The sequence below is a fragment of the Lycorma delicatula genome, chromosome 1, assembly GCF_047948215.1.
Source record: "Lycorma delicatula isolate Av1 chromosome 1, ASM4794821v1, whole genome shotgun sequence".
Classification (NCBI taxonomy): domain Eukaryota; kingdom Metazoa; phylum Arthropoda; class Insecta; order Hemiptera; family Fulgoridae; genus Lycorma; species Lycorma delicatula.
The window spans coordinates 29,037,157-29,058,040 of record NC_134455.1 but is presented as its reverse complement, the minus strand read 5'-3'; the positions used below and the strand labels follow the sequence as shown (position 1 = coordinate 29,058,040).

General features: G+C 29.2%; 1 protein-coding gene across 1 annotated transcript in view; it reads right to left on the bottom strand.

The window, feature by feature from the left end:
• The window catches only part of ndl (serine protease nudel), a 109,424-nt gene that overhangs the window by 72,379 nt on the left and 16,161 nt on the right, over window positions 1-20,884 (bottom strand). The window contains exons 3-5 of the mRNA XM_075354025.1: window positions 17,722-19,587; window positions 6,287-6,481; window positions 4,845-5,005 (exon numbers count right to left, since the gene is read on the bottom strand). Coding sequence (XP_075210140.1) covers window positions 4,845-5,005; window positions 6,287-6,481; window positions 17,722-19,587 — 2,222 coding nt within the window. The remainder of the gene's footprint in view (window positions 1-4,844; window positions 5,006-6,286; window positions 6,482-17,721; window positions 19,588-20,884) is intronic.

Sequence of the window (20,884 nt, the reverse complement as noted above, 5' to 3'; positions counted from 1 at the left end):
CATCAATATCGGCGAATTCTACCTCTCTTCTTCTTTTGCAGTCCACTTTCAAAGAATATTCTTCTAAAAGGACCGAATTTTCATTTTTTTAAATTGTCTAAAAAAGTGGTTGAAGGATTTCCAAATACGTGAGCAATGTCTTTCTTTTTTATGTTACACTTCTTTACCTCTTTTATAATATTTATTTTATCATCGATATGTAATGCTTTACTTTTCCGCTGTACGCTCATTGTAAAACACGGCTATTAAAAATGTACAGTAGGTATACGTATCAAAGTTTAAACAAAAATGTACGTAATCAAATCGTAAATTTTAAAATGAAATAAAACTTGAATTCCGCGAGAAAACTAGTGTTAACCATGCAAAATCAACACGCATACTGTAGCAAAATCTGACTCATTATGTTATACATAGCCTGCTGTAAGGAATAAGACCGGATATTACTCATACAGTGGCACCGTGCACGTAGTTTTGTTATCTACAACTCGAGCTACCAGCGACGTAAATAAACAAGTCGGAAGTTGATTAACATTAGGCATAAAGTACCGGATAAAATTCACAACCCACACCAACGATAGCTATACATTGTTAGACTGAATTTACTGCTATCTATGCTTCTTTGGAAATCGTGTACAGTATGTAAATTCTTTACTGAAAACGTTTTCATCAAAGAAATAATATGTGTATAAGGTCTTTGAAATTTTGAATAAAGGAGGTAATTTAATTCGATTTAAAGAAGATTTTTCAAGGAGACAAAATAAATATTCTATTCAGGGAGTTATTCGAATTAAGGAGGTTCGATTTGGGGAGGTTTGACACTCACTCACTCTCTCTCTCTCTCTCTCTCTGTGTGTGTGTGTGTGTGTGTGTGTGTGTGTGCGCACGCACGTGCAAGTAAATGAAAAAATTAACTTTCCAAGTTAATCTTTATTGTACATTTTTTTTTGTATTATTTTATTTTTGTAAGTATATTTTTATTTTTCTAAGTTATAACTTATATATATTCATTAACATACTGACCACTGTGTTAATGAAATTTAATATAAAATGAAATTTAAACCACTAAAACACAGTAAATAGATGAGTTAAATTTACCATATTTATTCCAAGAATCAATTTTCACAATATCCTGCATCTTCAGTTTTTATTTAATTCTGTAATTACAATAAAATAAATTGTTTTTATAAATTGTGAATTTTGAAGTTATTATGGATGAATATACAAATTCTGCTGTCTAGTACTGGTATGATGTAATATTTAAAATGGCATTTTAAATGTTACAGCAGAATTTGAGTATTCATCCATAACAACTTCAAAATTTATAAAAGAGAAACATTTCAACAAATTCAAAATTCACAAACTATAAAAACAATTTATTTTAAATGTAATTGTAGAGTTAAAATCCAACTGAAGATATGTGATCCTGCGAATTGATTCTTGGAATTAATATGCTAAGTTTAACTTATCTATTTACTGTATTTTGGTGTTTTAAATTTCATTTGATATATATGTATGATATTTAGGTTAAAAAGAGTTAAAAAAATTAAAAATGTAGAAAGGTTAACTAACTATTTCAGTCACTGATCACTGATATAAAATAAAATATTTTTCTGCCATTACAATTTGTGGCAGATAATAGGACTATATTTCTTGTACTGTAATTTAAAAATGTATTTTTAAATCTAAATTTGAATAATTTTAATATGTGCTACTTACCTAATAAAATCATGTTCAAATGTTATTTGTTCATTAATTATACTTACTGTTGATTAATTATATTTCTGTAAAGTTAATATTATATATTCAAATTATATTGTTATAAATATTTTAACTATATTTTTAATTTAAATTTCCACATAAATGTTCAACAAAAGCACATTTCTTCGTGCTTTCTTGAACAAAGCACACTGACAAGTGCTAGATGTACAAAGAAAGGAAAATATAATAAAGCAGTAAGTTGAAAAATTAATTTCTATAAACAAATAACAAAATCTATTATTTTAATATGATTTGAAGTAATAAGTTTGTTGTTAGAAAGAATTATGTCTATATTTTAGAGTGAATGAAATATTATGAAAGTCAGCAATATTAGACATTAACCATATAAGTTCACGAAGGTGAAAGAAAATTCCAAATTATTAAATTAATTAACTATTTTTTTTCAGAATATAAATCTTGAAACTCTTCCTGATGATTACAAATGAAACATGCTTTAGTGTCAGTACAGAGAAGATTCCAGCCTTTCAGCCTAGAAGCCCTCAGAAGCTTCTAAGAACCTTGACTTGTTTCTTTGGGAAGATCAAATCCCAAACAAGGTAATTTAAACTCTGTTGAATTGTCAAATGAGGTTCATGGAAAGAGAATTCTGCTTCAAAAGTAGAATCATCATGCTCTTCTTGTCAAATTTCAGTGGCTATCTTATATTCCAAATCATCTTGGTTAGATATGTTGGAGGATGCGGTACATATAGTGCCTCACCATGAGGCACTGGCCTTATAACAGATGGTAATTTTGGGTATTGCATTGTGTGCTTTGATCAACTACTTATTCCTTTATCTTTGTGATACAGAAATAACAGTCTGACAAGTGGTCTTATGGTTTACGCCATACTATTGGTATGGCAAAATTTAGAATATTAATTATGCTTTTGGTAAATTAAAAAAATCATTAGAATGACAGAATTTAAGTTTAATAGGTACAGTTTGTAAACTTTCAATTAGAATTCAAAACCCAATGTTTTAGATTTCTGGAAGTAGATTGTATTGAAAGCAATTGGGAAAGAGACAGTTGTTCACTTGGTTAAATGATGTAAACAAATAAACATGTAGTATTTTTGTATCTAGTTAAGGACACACAAGTTTCATGTATGATTGTAAGTGGTATTTATTTCAAAATATCTTTGATTTAACTTTTAACTTCTTAAAAAAGTGTTTGGGAGGGCAAAAAAGAGCTACAGATGTTGTTAATTTTACAGTAAGTAGTTTGTGATACTATCCATTCATGAATCATCATGGATTAAGTAAACTTATGAGAACCAGAATATTAAAAAAAATCTACCAAAATATGGATATATAAATTTAAATTGCCATAAATTTTTCATTACTGCCAGGAAACAGTTATTCTTCAGGCTAAGCTAAATTAGCCATATAGATAAATTCCTTGTCTAGAGTGACAGCTAAAATCAAAGCAGGTAAACTGTTTGTTATTAAATTCAGGATGTTTCTCATGAGAAAATGCATTACATAAAAATGTTATGCTGTGCAGATTTTTTGTTTCTTCTACAGATGTTATTTAAGTAAAAACTATGCCTACTGATAAAATTCTATCTGAATTTTCACTCATATATGTAACAATGAATAAATAGCATGAAAATGGCATAAATGTCATTAAAAAAGCATGATCAAGATGACAACATTTTTTTCTATCTGAAAGGCCTTCTTAAAAGGGAGCTGTTTTTTTACATTTTGAAACAGCTTGGATCACTCTTGACAGAATCTTCCAATAAAAGAATTAATGAACTGAATTTTCAGTGATTCACAGTAATTTTGAGAATTAGTTATAAGTAAACATTAGATTATTCAGCCAACCAAAACAGAAAAATTGAAGAAGAAATCAGAATTAAAAAAAAAAAGATTCATTTTGATATTGTATCAAAATAATTTTTTTATGAAATAAAAAATTCAAATCATTCATTCATGAAGATCCTGCCAGATGAATGAAATCAGCTGACTACAATTTGATGCTAATAGGGTATATGAAGTGTCGCACAATTTCTTATATGTGCAAGTAGGCAAAGTCATTTTTGGAATTGGTTAAAGATGCAATAATGAAATCTTTTAAAAATCTGGAATCAAGAGTACTCTCTTAATGGTTTTTAAAATAATGTTTTCATTCTCTGTTGAAGTGGTTGTGAATATACAAATTTAGTGATGAAGAAAACAAATATAGTGATTATTAACAAGGAAATAAAATTTGAACACTCAATAAAACTTAATACTTTTATTACAAAGAATTGGTGGTATAAATTAAGTGTGAAATTGAATAAATTATTAAAATAATGGATCCAAGCAGGATATTAAGTTTGAAAGAATTACTGAAGGAACAATTTTTAACATTTATTAAAAAATTAATATGGTCATAGGTAGAAAGAATACTCATATAGGACATTTGTTCTATCTTGCTGTGCAGCTGGTAAGAATGGCAAATCAGCCATAACTTCTAATTAAAATTGAAGATGATGTGGAATAAAAATAAAAAAAAATACATGACTGAAAAAAATTTAAATACTGTTTTAAAAATGGCAAATGATTATGTTTAAAGTGTATAGAGGTTATTTTTCCAGAGGACCTTTCAAAACCAATTAAACAGCTTCTTCTCCAATGGTATTACCAGTTGCACTGATACGCTATTAAAGAGGAGCTAGATAATTAGATTGAAAGGCCCTCTGAAAGAAATTATTCTACCCTCGTTATGAACTAATTGCTTATCATTTTTAAAGTGTTATTTTATCATATTGTTAAATAACAAAATGAATGTAAAAACCAATCATTACATTTTTTAATGATTTTCAAAATGAGTTTAGACTTAGTAGTATTTGAAATTTGACAAGAATTCATATAACAAAAATAATGCGTTTATATTACAGCAGCCTACTATTAAAATCATATAAATATCTGGAGACTGAGCTCTCAAGCCCTTTTATCTGTGTTAATACTGCTACAGAGATTTAACATTGCAATGTTAATACAATGCAATATTAATACTGCACTGCTTCTAAGAAATGGAGCTTAGTTTCAAGTAATAATGAATGCAGTAATCTTACAATAATAAAATACTGTCACTACCTCCTGTGTGCTGACAGAATTCACAAGAACAGAGCAATCTTTTTCATCTTTTCCATTTGGACAGTCATGTACATTATCACAACGCTTTTCTAATGGAACACAAGTTGTTGTCAATCCATGATGAACCCAATCATCACAGCTAAATGAATTTTGTTGACATCCTGTAAAAAAAGAACTAGTAATAAAATTAATTTAAATAAAAATTTCATAATTTCAAAAGGAACTTTATTTAACATTGTGATTTTTACTTAACAGATTTTGAAACAGAAGTAAATAAATCCAAAGGGGTTAAAGAGTGTTAATTCCTCAATATGAAATCTCATTTCAAACTACTTGCATTTTTTTATATTAGTACAATTTAGCATAACTAAAAATACTAAAGCCATAACTTTAATAGTAAATGTTAAGAAAGGATTTTCTCTGTAAATCTATGCATGAGGTAATATATCAAAAGAGGGAATTTCCTTAAAAATTTATTTAATTAAAGCAAATTTAAGAGCAGGTATGTAAAACAGCAATAGATGAAATAAAATGTAAATAATAATTGTGGTGTACTACGAAAAGAACACTTTGTATATATATTTTGGCAAATAAAATAGAAGTAAAATAAAAATCTAAAAATATTGGTTTTTTTTCAATTAAATAATTAAAGAAAATGACAAAGAACTTAAAAACTTTAACATTTAGAATTAATTAAAACTGAATAAATAACTAACAAACATAATTAAAATTATCCAAAATACAGTTATTTTATGTTTGCCGGACATAATATTACAAGGCCATTAACTGATGCTACCATTATAAAAAGACATCTTCATTCTAATAAATATCCACAATGACAAGTAAAAACTGAAAGTATTCAAATGTTACTATTAGGATTTAAAATTAATTCATTCAATTTCAGCCATTAATGGAACAGTTATCAGGTTTGAGTGGAAGTGTATCTCAGAGAAATGAACTTCATTAGGATATTACAGAGTTCAATGTTTTACTAGAAAACTATTGAAAACGTACTGAGGGAACATTTTAAATTAAATTAAAATTAATTAAAAATGTATTATCACTTAGTAATGTTTTTCCTATGTTGCCCCCATTGAGAACTTAAATACAGATCTCGGCTTCTTCAGATTTTTTTACGATAGCTATAATAGTCAATTGTTAAAACTATAGACAGTTTGTTTACTATCTCAGACAATGAATTAATGCCATGAATTTATTTTGATGATATTATAATCTACTGTTAAGTAATGAAACTATTATTTTGGTATGTATTACTTGAATATATTTTTAAATTTAAATTAGAAATAATTTTAAATTAAATTTATTATTTCCCTAAGCCAGACATGTCCAAATTTTACTTGCTCATTTAAAAAAAGACAGTTAACATAGATTCCAATAAAAATAACAGTAAATGAATAAAATACGTTTTGAAAATAAATTACCAAAACAGCCAAGCTCATCTTCACCATAAGGACAGTCAAAATAACCATCGCACTTGCGATCTTTGTCAATACGATCTGTACATGAACAAGACATTTCATCACTAGCATCTTTACATTCAACTCTGTTATTACAAACTGCTGATTCCAACACACATTCTCCATTTGTACATGTAAAACCATCATCACAATTAGGATCTGTATCAGAATAAAAGTACTGCAATATTATTTAAATATTTTCAAATTACTCACTTGTTTTATAAAAGTAAACCAAAAGATTTCAAAGAAACGTTAAAAAACGGTTCATTAAATTTGATAAACAACAAAATAATTCACTGGATTATTCTAAACATAAGAATATACTAAATTTATTTACACTGAAAATACATAATTACTTGTTTTTATTGTTTACATCAAAACATTTTGAACTAAGTTCAGATTGTTTTCATTTGGGACTACTACTGTTTTTGTTTTATCATGATTCCAGATTGGTAAATACTCCATAACTTTTGAACTGGGGAGATAAACATTTATAATGCAAAAAATATACAAAACTAGACTATATTCATTCCAAACCTTATTCAGTTTATTAAAATTTGTGCTCTACATAGTATATCAATTTTGTCTGTTTACATAAAATTCATTATGTTTAAGCTGATTAACATATAATAAAAAACTATATTTTTGTTATAAACAAATATTTGTATTTGTTTGATATAAATATGTAAAGATTCTAAAGTATTAAATGTGTTATTGGTTTTTTTTTGAGGTTACACGCTCAACTGCTATGGTCATTAGCCCAGTTGGAAATTTGTAGCATAAAAAATACCAAACCTAACTGGGATTCAAACCTGGAACCTCCAAATGAAAGGCTGAAATGCTACCACTCTGTCATGGAGATCGGCATGATTAGTTTAGATGAGATGGAAGCTGAAGCCATGCATTTTTAAGTTCACAGGCCACTGGGCTGGTCTAGTGGTTATCTTGTCATCACAAATTACTTGTTTAACAGCTGATTTTCAGAGTTGAAGATTCTACAGTTTGAATCCTAGTAAAAGCTAATTGCTTTTAAATGGATTTGAATACTAGTTAGTGGATACTGGTGTAGTTTGGTTGTTGGGGTTCAATTAACCACACAACACAGGAATGGTCAGCCAGAGTCTGTACAAGACTACATCTCATTTACATGTCATACATATTATTCTAGTCTCATTGGGCTGTGAGGGTAGGGTTGCTTATTGTTCACTACTTGAATAGATTGCAATGTACACATTAGAAAATAAAATTTATAAGTTCAAAATAAATTTATAAATTTTATAAAATAAAATTTTAAAAGTTAATTTATAATTTAAACTGAATCCTATTTGTCAAATGCTTTATGCATATAGCTGTAAGGTTTATTTATTTCAAGAAACTTGAGGATTGTTTTATGTGTAATGGTTAGTTTCATTTGTTTTTTAAAAAAATATTTATCTTGAACTTATATTTTTGTCTATGAATATTTGAGTAATTAAATCCAAATATTTATGAATATGTATCTATTTTGTAGTGTTCAGTTCTTCTATATAGTCATTTGTACACATTTCGGGTCTCTTTTGGTAACTATATTTTTGGTAGTAATAAATGCTGAAAGTTTATCTGAGATTAGTTTCAAATGTCTCAAGCACGTCTCTTAATGTTGGTTTTCTGTATATTTGAAGTTGTGTTGTGAGTCATTTTTTTGCCAAGTTGATAAATTTAAGAAAATTAAATACATACTGTGTTTATTTAGTGGAGTTTTGTTTATGTCATGTTCTTATTTATCATTAGAAATAGTACAGGGCGTTTCATAATGTTCTTAGGAGTTACAAAAATTCAGTACAAAAAAAGTATTTCACTTACCTAAATGAAAGTTGTACGAGGTGATGCAGGGACTCAAACAGTTTTTGTTAAAATCTGTAAATGTTCAATATGTGCTCCTCTGGTGACACGGCACACATCAACACGAAAGTCTAGCTCTTGCCAAACTCGTTCTAACATGTCATTTTCGATAGAGTTGATTGCATTGATTATGCGATCCTTTAGCTCAGCGATATCGTGCGGCATTGGTGGGATAAACACCTTATCTTTCACGTAAACCCAGAGAAAGAAATCACATGGCGTGAGGTCTGGTGATCTTGGTGGCCACAGCATAATGTGTTGGTCTTCTTCAGACGCACGTCCTATCCAGCGCCGAGGTAATGTTGTGTTAAGGTACTGTCGAACCTCGTTATGAAAACGGGCAGGACAACCATTTTAGTAAATGAAGTCGTTGAGTAGCTGAGGCATAAGCCATAATTGTAACATATACAGGTATATCATGCTGGTTACTGTCGTTTCCATAAAAAAGAACGACCAATCCACTGCCTCACAAGTGATCGCACAAAAAACGTTTACTTTCGGAGAATCCCGAATGTGTTCCACATAAGCCTGTGGGTTTTCAGTTCCTCAAACTCGCACGTTATGATGGTTTACTTTGCCGCTAATATGGAATATAGTAGCTTCATCGCTGAAAATTATCTTGTTTAGAAAACCTTCATCTAACAACATCTTTTCCTGTACTGTAAACAAAAATCGAGCCTACGTGTTTTATCTCCATCAGAAAGACGCTGGATTAATTGAAGATGGTACGGTTTGCTTAATAAACGTTTACGGAGAGCTCTCCACACTGTTGTTTTCGGAATTCCTAATTCTCTGTCTGAAGCCGCAGTCGATTTTGACAGGCTGCGAATGAAATTGCATGCACACGTTCGACATTGACTTCTGAGGTTGATGGACAACCAGTTGATTTTCGCTTGCACAAGCAACCAGTTTCACTGAATTGTTTATACCATGCTCGAATTGAATTGTCACTTGGTGGCTCCTTATGAAATTTCAACCGCAACGCACGTTGCACAGAAATTACTGACTTTGACAAGTGAAATTCTAACACACAAAACGACTTCTCGCTTCCCGTGGCAGCCATTTTCTCTACTGTCGATGCCTAGCGAGCAAATGGTTTACTAACTGCCTAGTATATGTGGAAAAAACTATTTGAAGTACTCTTTCGTACAGTACTTGTTTTATTCTTGTGAAATAGTTTTTTGTTAATGAATTTTCGAAACTGCGAAGAACATTATGAAACGCTCTGTATAATGATGTATATAATAAATCATTTACAATTACGATTATAAAAATATTATGATATATTCTACTTCAACGATATATATATATATATATATAGTACTATATAGTAGTAGTAGATGATGATATAGTAGTACTGAAGATGCGGGTTACAGCAAATGTACTTTTGTAGGAATCATATGAAAAAATAAGGTGAGTGTCATCTTACTTTATTTATTTTCTAATCTTGGTGGATCACATTGAATCATACATATAGATATATGTATATATATATATATATATATATATATATGTGTGTGTGTGTGTGTGTGTGCGTGCGTGTGTGTGATTAGTTTGTTTGCAAATCTATTTTTTATGAATATGTGGGTTTGTTCTATGTATTGTAGAAATACTGTGCTAGGATGCTGAAGTAATAGTATCTAAAAAAGGCCTGTGTGGATTATTAAAATTTTTTTTTTTTTTTGAAAATAGATTAAGTTTGTTTTATGGTAATGAAGAGTTCATTACATGTTGAATTTTATTGCCCTACTTCCAAATTTGTTCTCAAGGAACTTTTGTTTACTCTGAGTCTGTTTCTAGAATGGTGAGTGTTGATTTGTTTGTGTAGAGTTTATATTTCATTCTTTGAAATATAAATTTTTAATTACAAGGTACATTGTTGTCTTTCTCTTGTTTGTGAGAAGTGTGCTGGTTGATAAAATTTTTATGACAATGTAATTCTTATTATTTACTATATAAAACACTTAATTTTGATCATAAACCAAGTCATATTTAAACTCTAATATATATTTTATTAAAGATAATTATATAAACTTATAATATATAAAATATACTTAAATTAACTAGTATTAATTATTAATTAACTAGTGCTTATATGAAACTATTATTATACTTAGTCATATCTAAATTCTAATGTATATATTTTATTAAAAATAATTACATATATAATTTCACTTTTGATCAAATATTTCCAACTTCAGATTTAGATTTCATTAGACAAGTACTTCTACAAATAAATAAATATTATTTACTACTTTTTTTTTATTATAAAACACGCACAGTTATTTTTATTTAAATATTTTATTTTTTGTATCTCTATCCACCTTTATGATCAGTTAAAAACTGAATATTTATTTTCACTATTTGAAGTGTAACAATAGAAAAATGTAATTATTGGGGTCTGCATATATTTTTATATTTATTAATATTTACATATTTATTTAGGATTTTGTCTATTGTAAACCAATTTTGTGACAGGGACATTTTATTAATTTATAATGGGAAACAGAGGAATATTAGGTTTTTTATTTTTACAAGGGCTTGGAATTTTGAATCTCTAGGATTCATTTATTTAAGAAAACATTTCTCTGTGTTTGTTTTAGGGAATTTAAATTTGTTTAATTATGGTTTAGTATTTATCTGTTCATCACTTGAGTTTTTTCTCTACATGAATTTATGGTATGAAAAACTTTCATATAAAACCATATGGTCCAAGGTGTTCACATGGTCTTTTGTATGGCCCTGGGCTAGACGGTAAACTACTTTCATCAGAGACAGCCATACTATGAATTGAATATCCCTTTCTGCATTCTCCTTCCTTCCTTATTCTTCACCTCTTTCCCCGGGCAGGTTGCATGAAAATTTTGTCAGTTGCTGCCATGGCTCCAAATATCACCTTCTAATTGCTGGAAGAGCAGCCTCCTTTTTATTGAAGGTCAGTGGGGTCTTTATTGGAGATCTCTATTCCTAGAATTGTCTGGGAACTCCTTGTTTCTTCATGTTATTTGTCTAATTTTTGAATCTGTTAATATTTCACTATGAAATTCTTGTATTATGTATTTCTCTTCTTTCTAATAAAATGTGTTTAATCAATTTGTTCTTCAGTGTTTATTACAACTATTTATGAGTCAGGGTGATCTTTGTATAAACTTATGTTAGTTTAATTGCTCTGTAAAGAATTTATGGTTTACATTTTTAAATAAATGTATGATGAATGTGATATCACCTTGGTTTATTGCTCTATTATAAAATATGTACATAGCAGTTTAAAACCTAACATTTATAAAGATATACGTGAAAATTATTTTTTGAATTATCAGGTTTTCACAACTGGTAATCTACCAGATACCATTGAACACCTCACAAATGTTATCAACAACAGCAGTTGATATCATTATACAAAAAAAAAAAAAAAAAAAAAAAAAAAAATCAATAGTATTTTACTAATAGGACTGTTATATCAATAATAATATTGATAGATTATATTAAATAGAAAAGAAGTTGAACATTTTCTCAAATGAGAAAAACTTCTGAATAAGTCAGAAATACACAAAAAATTAATGACAAAATATTTTAAATGTTAGTTTAACTAGTTGTGCATCAAAAATCTTAACTAGAATTCTATACAGAAGAATTGAGAGGAGAGTGGAAGAAGTCTTAGGAGAAGACCAATTTGGTTTCAGGAAAAGTATAGGGACAAGAAAAGCAATTTTAGGCCTCAGATTAATAGTAGAAGGAAGATTAAAGAAAAACAAACCAACATATTTGGCGTTTATAGACCTAGAAAAGGCATTCGATAACGTAGACTGGAATAAAATGTTCAGCATTTTAAAAAAATTAGGGTTCAAATACAGAGATACAAGAACAATTGCTAACATGTACAGGAACCAAACAGCAACAGTAATAATTGAAGAACATAAGAAAGAAGCCGTAATAAGAAAAGGAGTCCGACAAGGATGTTCCCTATCCCTGTTACTTTTTAATCTTTACATAGAACTAGCAGTTAATGAGGTTAAAGAACAATTTAGATCCAGAGTAACCGGACAGGGTGAAAAGATAAAGATACTACGATTTGCTGATGATATAGTAATTCTAGCCGAGAGTAAAAAGGATTTAGAAGAAACAATGAACGGCATAGATGAAGTCCTATGCAAGAAAAATCGCATGAAAATAAACAAGAACAAAACAAAAGTAATGAAATGTAGTAGAAATAACAAAGATGGACCGCTGAATGTGAAAATAGGAGGAGAAAAGATTATGGAGGTAGAAGAATTTTGTTATTTGGGAAGTAGAATTACTAAAGATGGACGAAGCAGGAGCGATATAAAATGCCGAATAGCACAAGCGAAACGAGCCTTCAGTAAGAAATATAATTTGTTTACATCAAAAATTAATTTAAATGTCAGGAAAAGATTTTTGAAAGTGTATGTTTGGAGTGTCGCTTTATATGGAAGTGAAACTTGGACAATCGGAATATCTGAGAAGAAAAGATTAGAAACTTTTGAAATGTGGTGCTACAGGAGAATGTTAAAAATCAGATGGGTGGATAAAGTGACAAATGAAGAGGTATTGCGGCAAATAGATGAAGAAAGAAGCATTTGGAAAAATATAGTTAAAAGAAGAGACAGACTTATAGGCCACATACTAAGGCATCCTGGAATAGTCGCTTTAATATTGGAAGGACAGGTAGAAGGAAAAAATTGTGTAGGCAGGCCACGTTTGGAATATGTAAAACAAATTGTTAGGGATGTAGGATGTAGAGGGTATACTGAAATGAAACGACTAGCACTAGAAAGGGAATCTTGGAGAGCTGCATCAAACCAGTCAAATGACTGAAGACAAAAAAAAAAAAAAAAATTTTAAATGTTATTTATTATAAGAAACAATGATTTAGTTGATTTTTAAATTTTTCTAATGAAATTCTTAATCATCACTGCCTCAATGTGTATTAACAGTTTTATGACATGTGCAATCATATTTTTAATTGCTTATAGCCATTTTAAGCCATAATTTAGTAACATAAATTCTGTTCTTATCAAACAGTGATTTAATATTTAAAGCAAGAGTTATCATAAATTATTAATTCTCAAGGTCATTAAAATTTTCACATGATTTTTTATATAAATTACAGAACAAAAAACAACTGAATTAAAAACAAAATTGTCTTAAACATCACACTTGAAGGTTTTCATTTTTAATAAAAAGAAATTTTATCATCTATCTTTTCTGTAAATTCTAGTACAACTGCTTTAAAAATTTAGATATAACAGCATGTTTTTCCTTCAGATTTTTTGAAATGAAAATACAAAAAAAATAATTGCTTTATATACTATCTGCAAACATAGTAGATAGTTTAACTTGCAAACTAAATGTTTGTGTTGATTCTTTAGGCTATAATTTATCTGACAGATGACAAAGAGAGCATAATGTTAGTTTTTCATTCATCAAAATGAAAAAGAACAATGCAGTAATTAATGTTTAATTGGATTTCTATTTTTTATTTAAAAACAGTTCTTGAAATTTAAAAAAGGCATCAGATAACGGCCAAAACTTACAATTTATTTACATAGAATGATCAGTTTTAAAATACACCATTACTCATATTTAGGGTTGCCAGGCGTCCCGATAAATCAAGATTGGCACCGGTTTTAAGCCTCGTGTCCCGAACGAACCTTTCGGTACGCTCAAAAGTCCCAGTTTCACAACTTCACTAATAAGCATACTTTTTAAACATTTTCATCTGTCGTACATACAGTTTGTGCATGGTTTCGATGTGCGGATGTGAATAAATTCAAATAGGCTTGAGTGTATGCGTGAAACTGGCAATAGCCGGAAGCGGTAGTCCAGTACTGACAACACTGGTTTTAGTCTCCGCTTTCCGTCTTCACATACTTGTCGTGGTTGTTGGATGTTATTTTGTGCACGTGGTGCCTTTAGATTGTGAAGAAAACTAACAATAATTGAAAAATTAAGTCATATGGCAGCTTTCTTCAACGAATACGATTGACTGCTATAATTTACTACACGTGACAATGTAAGCAGTTCATTTAATAATACGTTAGTGAGTTTTGCTAATACTGTATTTGCATTTTTAATATTCTAATGGTTGTTAATGTTTAAAATATATAAAATAATTTTTAGTTTTGTCGTAAAAATGCCAAAGAGAAAATGTAAATTTATTGAAAACTATAGTGAGACATATCCGTTCATTAAAAAAATTAGAACTAAATACGAAGTCTTTTGCAAGCACTGTAATACGTATTTAAGCATTAGCCACGGAGGAATTGCCTGTATAAAAGATCAATTTCTCGGGGACAGGAAAAAATTAAGTGGTCCAATATTGTTGATTGTTTCGAAAAGGGGGGGGGGGGTCCCGGTTTGACTTGGAAGAAATCTGGCAACCCTACTCATATTCTATGTAGCTTTTGGCGTTGGTTATGACTAGATAAAGCCACCTGCCATATTGTTCATTCTACCATTAAATAATAGATGAGTAATTTGAATAATTGTGTTATTATTCTCTTAAATAACGGAATTTGTGTACTTCAATAGTAGCAGATATACAATACCTAAATGTTTACAAAATGTCTAAAAATTAAGGAATATGAATACTTATTGTTAGCGTAATTAAAAAGGCATTAAATTGCAGTATGTGGTCAGTATAATGGAATTTTTACGCATCGCTTTGGGACTGAATTAAACTAGCTTTCATACTGAGTAAACTAAATCATTTGGGTAAATGCTGCATTGTTATAAGAAATACAATTATTTTAGGGTTAAAACTTTTATCCACCTTTACTTTTCTAATTAAAAAGCATATATCACCATCTCGCAGTCATTTTAATGCGTTTCATTAATTAAGATACCTATTTCAATAATTTTCAGCTTGAAAACAATATTTAACATATTTGATTTCTAAAGAAGAAAATGGAGTAACTTATATCTGAAAAACAGCTGGTTTAGAGTTTCAAATGAAATCTGTTGTATAGTGACAACATATAAGCTTAAAGAAAAGTCCTGAAATTTTCAAAGTTTTAAACATTTTGAAGACTTGTATATTGCTCATAGACACCATGAAAAAAAATTTTTAAGTCAACATTTAAAGAGAGAAATAAAACATTGTTTCAAATTTACTTTATAGACCATGAAATAAAACTCCAAAATTCAGTCATAACTCTTCACTGTATGTATGAAATAATTATAATACTCGCTGCTGTTGCATAGTATATAATAAACCTTATACATAAATAGTATTTAAAATCAAATGAAAACCTCCTAACCTCATAAAACCAAAACATAAAATTTTACCCATAATTACAAATAAAAATTACATCAGTTGCTCTCAAGTTTTATCCTGACAAGGGTCAGGATTAATCTCAGATGGCATTTTTTCACTTATTATTTAAAAGATTTCATCTTTGTTAAAACATATTCAAAAGTATTAAAATCTTTAAAATCCTATCATGTATTCTGATTCTCAACATAAGCACATTCTTTTCTTGAAATAAATTTCTATGTTGGTTAATTTACTGAAATTCTATAAAGAAATGTTTTTCATAATAAAGACATAAAGAGATAAGTTAAAATATTTTCAGAAGTTTGTGTTTTTAAAAATGAAACTAAAATTTAGTTTGGCCTGGACAGGACTTTTTCACATATATATATATATAAACCATGTGAGAAGGCACAGATGCCATAATTAGCTACACAGCATGCATCTTCCCATCCAAGTCTGAAAAACAAAAACTAGCTGCAAGTACAAATAAATATTCAGTTTTTCTAAAGATCACTACTACAACAACAATTGAGTGTTTAGTTCTCAAGATTAATTGGTAACAAAATTATGAAGTTCTAATACTGCCATAAAGTAATTTATTTTGTCTGGCAAATAACCTAATTAATTAGTATAAAAATTTCAAAAGCATATAACATCTATGATCATTTACATGCTTTGTAATGATCTATCATAATTTATATATTAGTGAGTTTTAGAATGTTTTTTTCATTATTAAAAATGTTGCTATGAAAATGCCCAAAAGAGATACTTCTAAAGTACCTTACATACCTTACAAAAAGCCTAATAAGACCTTATCCAACCTGTAAAATCTGAGAACAAAAATACCTAGAATAATGGACAACAAAAAAAGTTTACAAAGTAATAAGAGAGTGTTTCATAATAACACTGTTTAAGTTTACTAAAAACAATAATTAATTATGATACAAAAAATGAACAAATTCATTAGTAATTTACCTGTTTTAGTCATTGTACTAAAATAAAACATTCTTTTAACTTTCAGTACAACATTCTAACATATTTATCTAATGGGAATCACTGACTCAATCACTTATTGCCTTATTTCTGAAACCTCTATGACTAAAGACTAAAAAAGAAAAGACAACAGACACTACCCATGAAGATACTGAAGTCTTTCCAAAGAAGGTGAAACAAGACAGTACTTTTTTTCCAATGTATTTAAAAAACAGTATGGATATAAGATTGAAAATTGAATGTAAAGCAAACTTCAAAAAATTTTGTTTTTAAAAGACCATTTAACTTTAAACATCTAAATTTATATTTTTAGAATTTAGATTTAATACAGAGGATCTTCATTAATTCAAAAGATGATGCAGGGAAAGGTTTCTTCAAAACTTACAGTAACTGAGGAGGGTCAGATTTGAAAAGTGTTTCTTAACATCCTTAAGTTTTTAATTCATTTAGCATATTTTGAAAATCATCTGAAAATAACATTTTATTGAAAAGAGAAAAACGTTTCAAAGATTTTACTTTAAAATATTAAGGGAAGATGGTATGTCAAAAAATATAATATAATATTCTTATAGCAATTTGAAAACCAGTTTTCTTTAAATTAAGGAGTGCAGAATATGATTTCCCACATTATTTTTAACTATTTTCCTTTAACTAGTATCACGTAAACACAAAAGGACAGAAATAAAACAGTATTCTTTTATTAACTTTTCTGCTATTTGTTTACAGGCTGCTACTGATCATTTAAATTTTAGCAAGCTTTTAGTATGTTTTATTTTCATTATTAAAAATGATGCTATCAAAATGCCCAAAAAAGATACTTCTAAAGAATTTAAATGAGTGTAAAAGTAAAAATCAGGAGAAATAAATTTAGTTCATAATATCCCTCATAAGAAGTTAAGGATTACTGTTTATGTCTTTCAGTATCCCTTTGAATTTAAGCAGTTAAAAATCCCTTCTACTGGAAGTTTTGTTTGGTGACATTAATAAATTAAGCAACAATATATGAACAGTTGTTTCATCTAATATTAATAAATATTAGTATTAAATGAAGAATCTGGGAATGTAGTGAGCGTGAGATTTCAAATGGCAGGAGTGCCTGTGTGATTTTACAATATAAAAATCAGTCTATAGATGAACTTCAAGAAATAATTACACAATAAAATCAATGTTCTACTCTGAATACCAAAATTAACTATTTTTTTTTTAAGTTTTAAATATTATTTTAAAAATTATATATGAAAATATATACCTTGTATCATTCTGGGAACTGGTAATGAACTATTATCTGGCAAGATTGACTGATGAATAACTCTATTTTCTTCTGATTGTCGTGTTTCTGAAACACCAGGAACTGCAGGAAACTGGACAGTCTGTGGCTGAAGAATAGTGCAATGAAGTGGCTGTTCTGCTACTTGGTTGTACTTTTGGCTTTCATCAAGTTGATTAAAATGTATTAACTCTTCTGGCTCTGCATAGTTTAGAGGTGAATGATGATACATACTTTGATCTGTTAAAAGTGGCTGCAAACTGAATGCAGTCAGTTTATTCTGGAAGTTCAGATTCCCAGTCTGAGGGAGGAAAGTAGGTTGCAGTGAAGACATAACTCCAAAGTAAGGAAAATAAGGGTTAGGTGATGACATTGCAGTAGGAACATGAACCATTTCACTATGCTCCTGCTGCCTTTCATAATAATTGTCTTCTCTTAGTTGCTGTGGAGGATTCAAAATACACTGATTACAAATATTTTGCTGTGGTTGCTGATCTTGCAGTGGTTGCGGATTCTTGTGATGATAGTGATTTTCATTGACTGCATGCTGAAATTTTGAAAACTGATTCTGAGGAAGAAATTGATATTCAGGTGGTATACTAGTGCAAACAAGTTGAAATGGTAGTTGACTTTCGTGGTTCATTTCCCCATAAGATGAGAATTTTGGAATATAGAAACACATAGGCTGAGCCGTTATTGGTAAAGAATATGTAAGTTGTTGACTAGTGTTTATACTCTCTCCTGAAGAATTCACAACAGGGATACTACTAGGGAATGTAGGTGAGAGTGCGTGGTTTATAACTTTGACTGACTGGAACTCAAATGGTTTTGTTCGTTCGTTTTGGCCCATAGAATATAACATATGCCTTTTTTCATCTTTTAGGCCCCTGGACCAATCATTAATTTTTGAACCAGTTTCTGTATAACAGTTCAAACCTATACTATCAGTAGGATTTATAATTGTTCCCAAATCATTACTTACATCTGATTCAGTTCGCTCCAAATTTTTGTTTAGTCTAAATGAAGAATGAGAATTCATCTCTTGCTTTAAGTCAGTAATTTGAATTAAACTTTTTTGTGGCATAGAGTAGTTAACTGACTCGTCTTTTTCTTTTCCAGCGTTTATTATCAACCTCTCACACTCTTCATACATTTCTTTCACAACCTTACCTTTAAACTCATTAGCTTCCAGTGACAGCTCTCCCATTTTTTTCTGCAGATTCTCAGAAATTATAAGAAAATCTTCTATTTTCTGAAAACATTCGGCTGAACTTTTCACTTTTTTCAGCAGTTCCTCAGATGTTTGTCTTACCTTGCGTTTGAAATCTGACAAACCAGTTTCTCTTTTCTGCCTCATTAAAATTTCACTAAAATTACCTTCATTGTAAGGACTGCCGGAATTTATAGAAGATTTAAATGGATTATGGGTGATATGTTTTAAGCGATTAATAAGCATTAGCTGATCTACTCCATTGCTTAGTTTATCTTTTTCTGTTAAAACTGTAAAATTATTTTTCTTTTCTATATTCAAGTACGAAGTGCTACTAATCATTTTTAATAAACCATCTTGGTATTTATTGTATAGAAATAATGGATTTAAAGTTGAACTATTGACAGGAACGTTGTTATCATTCTTTTTCACTTTTGTTGAATTCATTAAGTTGTCAATTATTAATGGCATGGTCGTGAAAAATTTTGTTTCTGAATTCTTTTGGTCTGGACTTAACATATTGTTTTTTGTTACATTTTTAAAATTTGTAATTTGTCCATTTCGTGAACCGTTTTCAGCATCTGCAGCAGAATGAGATGAACTTAACAGGTATAGTAAGGAAGTGCTTTTCTCCAGTCCTGAAAAATATAAAAATAATGTATCAATAAAATAATATATTCACGTTTATAAATAAATATATGTTACGATGCGTATGATTGTACAAAAAATAAATTAACCTTAATAATGGTATGGAAATGTAAAATTACTACAAATGTAACAATTAACTTAGTTTACTAATATTCTTTTTATTAACAGAAATACACTTAAACCACTCTTAAGAAGGTGACTGCAGAAATGAAAAGTATTAAGATAATCTTAAAGATATTCCTGATTAAATGGAAATCACCAACATAATTGAGCTCTCATTCATTTTAGTTTTATGTTCATTCATTTAGTATGAACTGGTCTGTATCATAATTTTTTTCACAAATTCTTATTTACAATCGGTTACATTTTTTGTAGCAACGTTAAGTAAATTATATCATACATATTCACATTAAAGGGAATCCCTATTAAAATTCCTCAAAAATTACATACTAGCACTAAAAAGAAGAACATCTGAGGGTAGTATGTGCACAGCATAGTTGAAGAACTTACTATCTGTAATGCAATAGAAAACAATAACAAGAATCATAAAAATAATAGATTGATGAAACATTTAGTAGGTAAAGAAAACAGGAAAAATCAAAAAAGAGAAAATTAAAAATGAAAGTGAAAACAGAAACAGAAAGAAAGGAAATGAAGGATTGATTAATTCACCACACTCACCAGGTGAAATTACACCTGTAGAGTTAATAAGGTCCAGAACATGTAGCCACTTAAGTCTTCTAACATCTTCACTGTTGTTTAGGAGGTTTACGACCAAGTGGTTAACATGGTCATTTTTCCGAAGTTTATATTTCAAACTGAAACGTAGTTTTTCCTTGACGTACCATATACCCAAATATTAGTGGATTTCACTGTTTTTAGCAAACCATGGTGCCTCTTCAGCTATACACTTTGCTAGTTTGTTTTGAAACATGATTTTAACATTTGTCTTGTTTGCCGTGCTCCATATGACTATATTGGTTTCAAAATTGCTGAGTATAAAAGCAAGTTATTAGACAAGAATAGCTCAGACCTACCAACAACCAGTACATTTTCATGAACTTCATGTTAAGTTGCTTTCTCTTCTTCCTCACATGAACCTTCCACATAAAACAGTAGAATTAGAATGCCACATTTATCATAAATTAAAAATGAGAATCTACAATACTTTTTGTAAGGAGAGATTAAGAATAAGAGAGTTCTCTTCTCATCTATACCTTTATGCATGTATAATTGATGAGTCCACTTTGAAAATTTATAAATTGAGGTATTAGAGAATTAACTGAA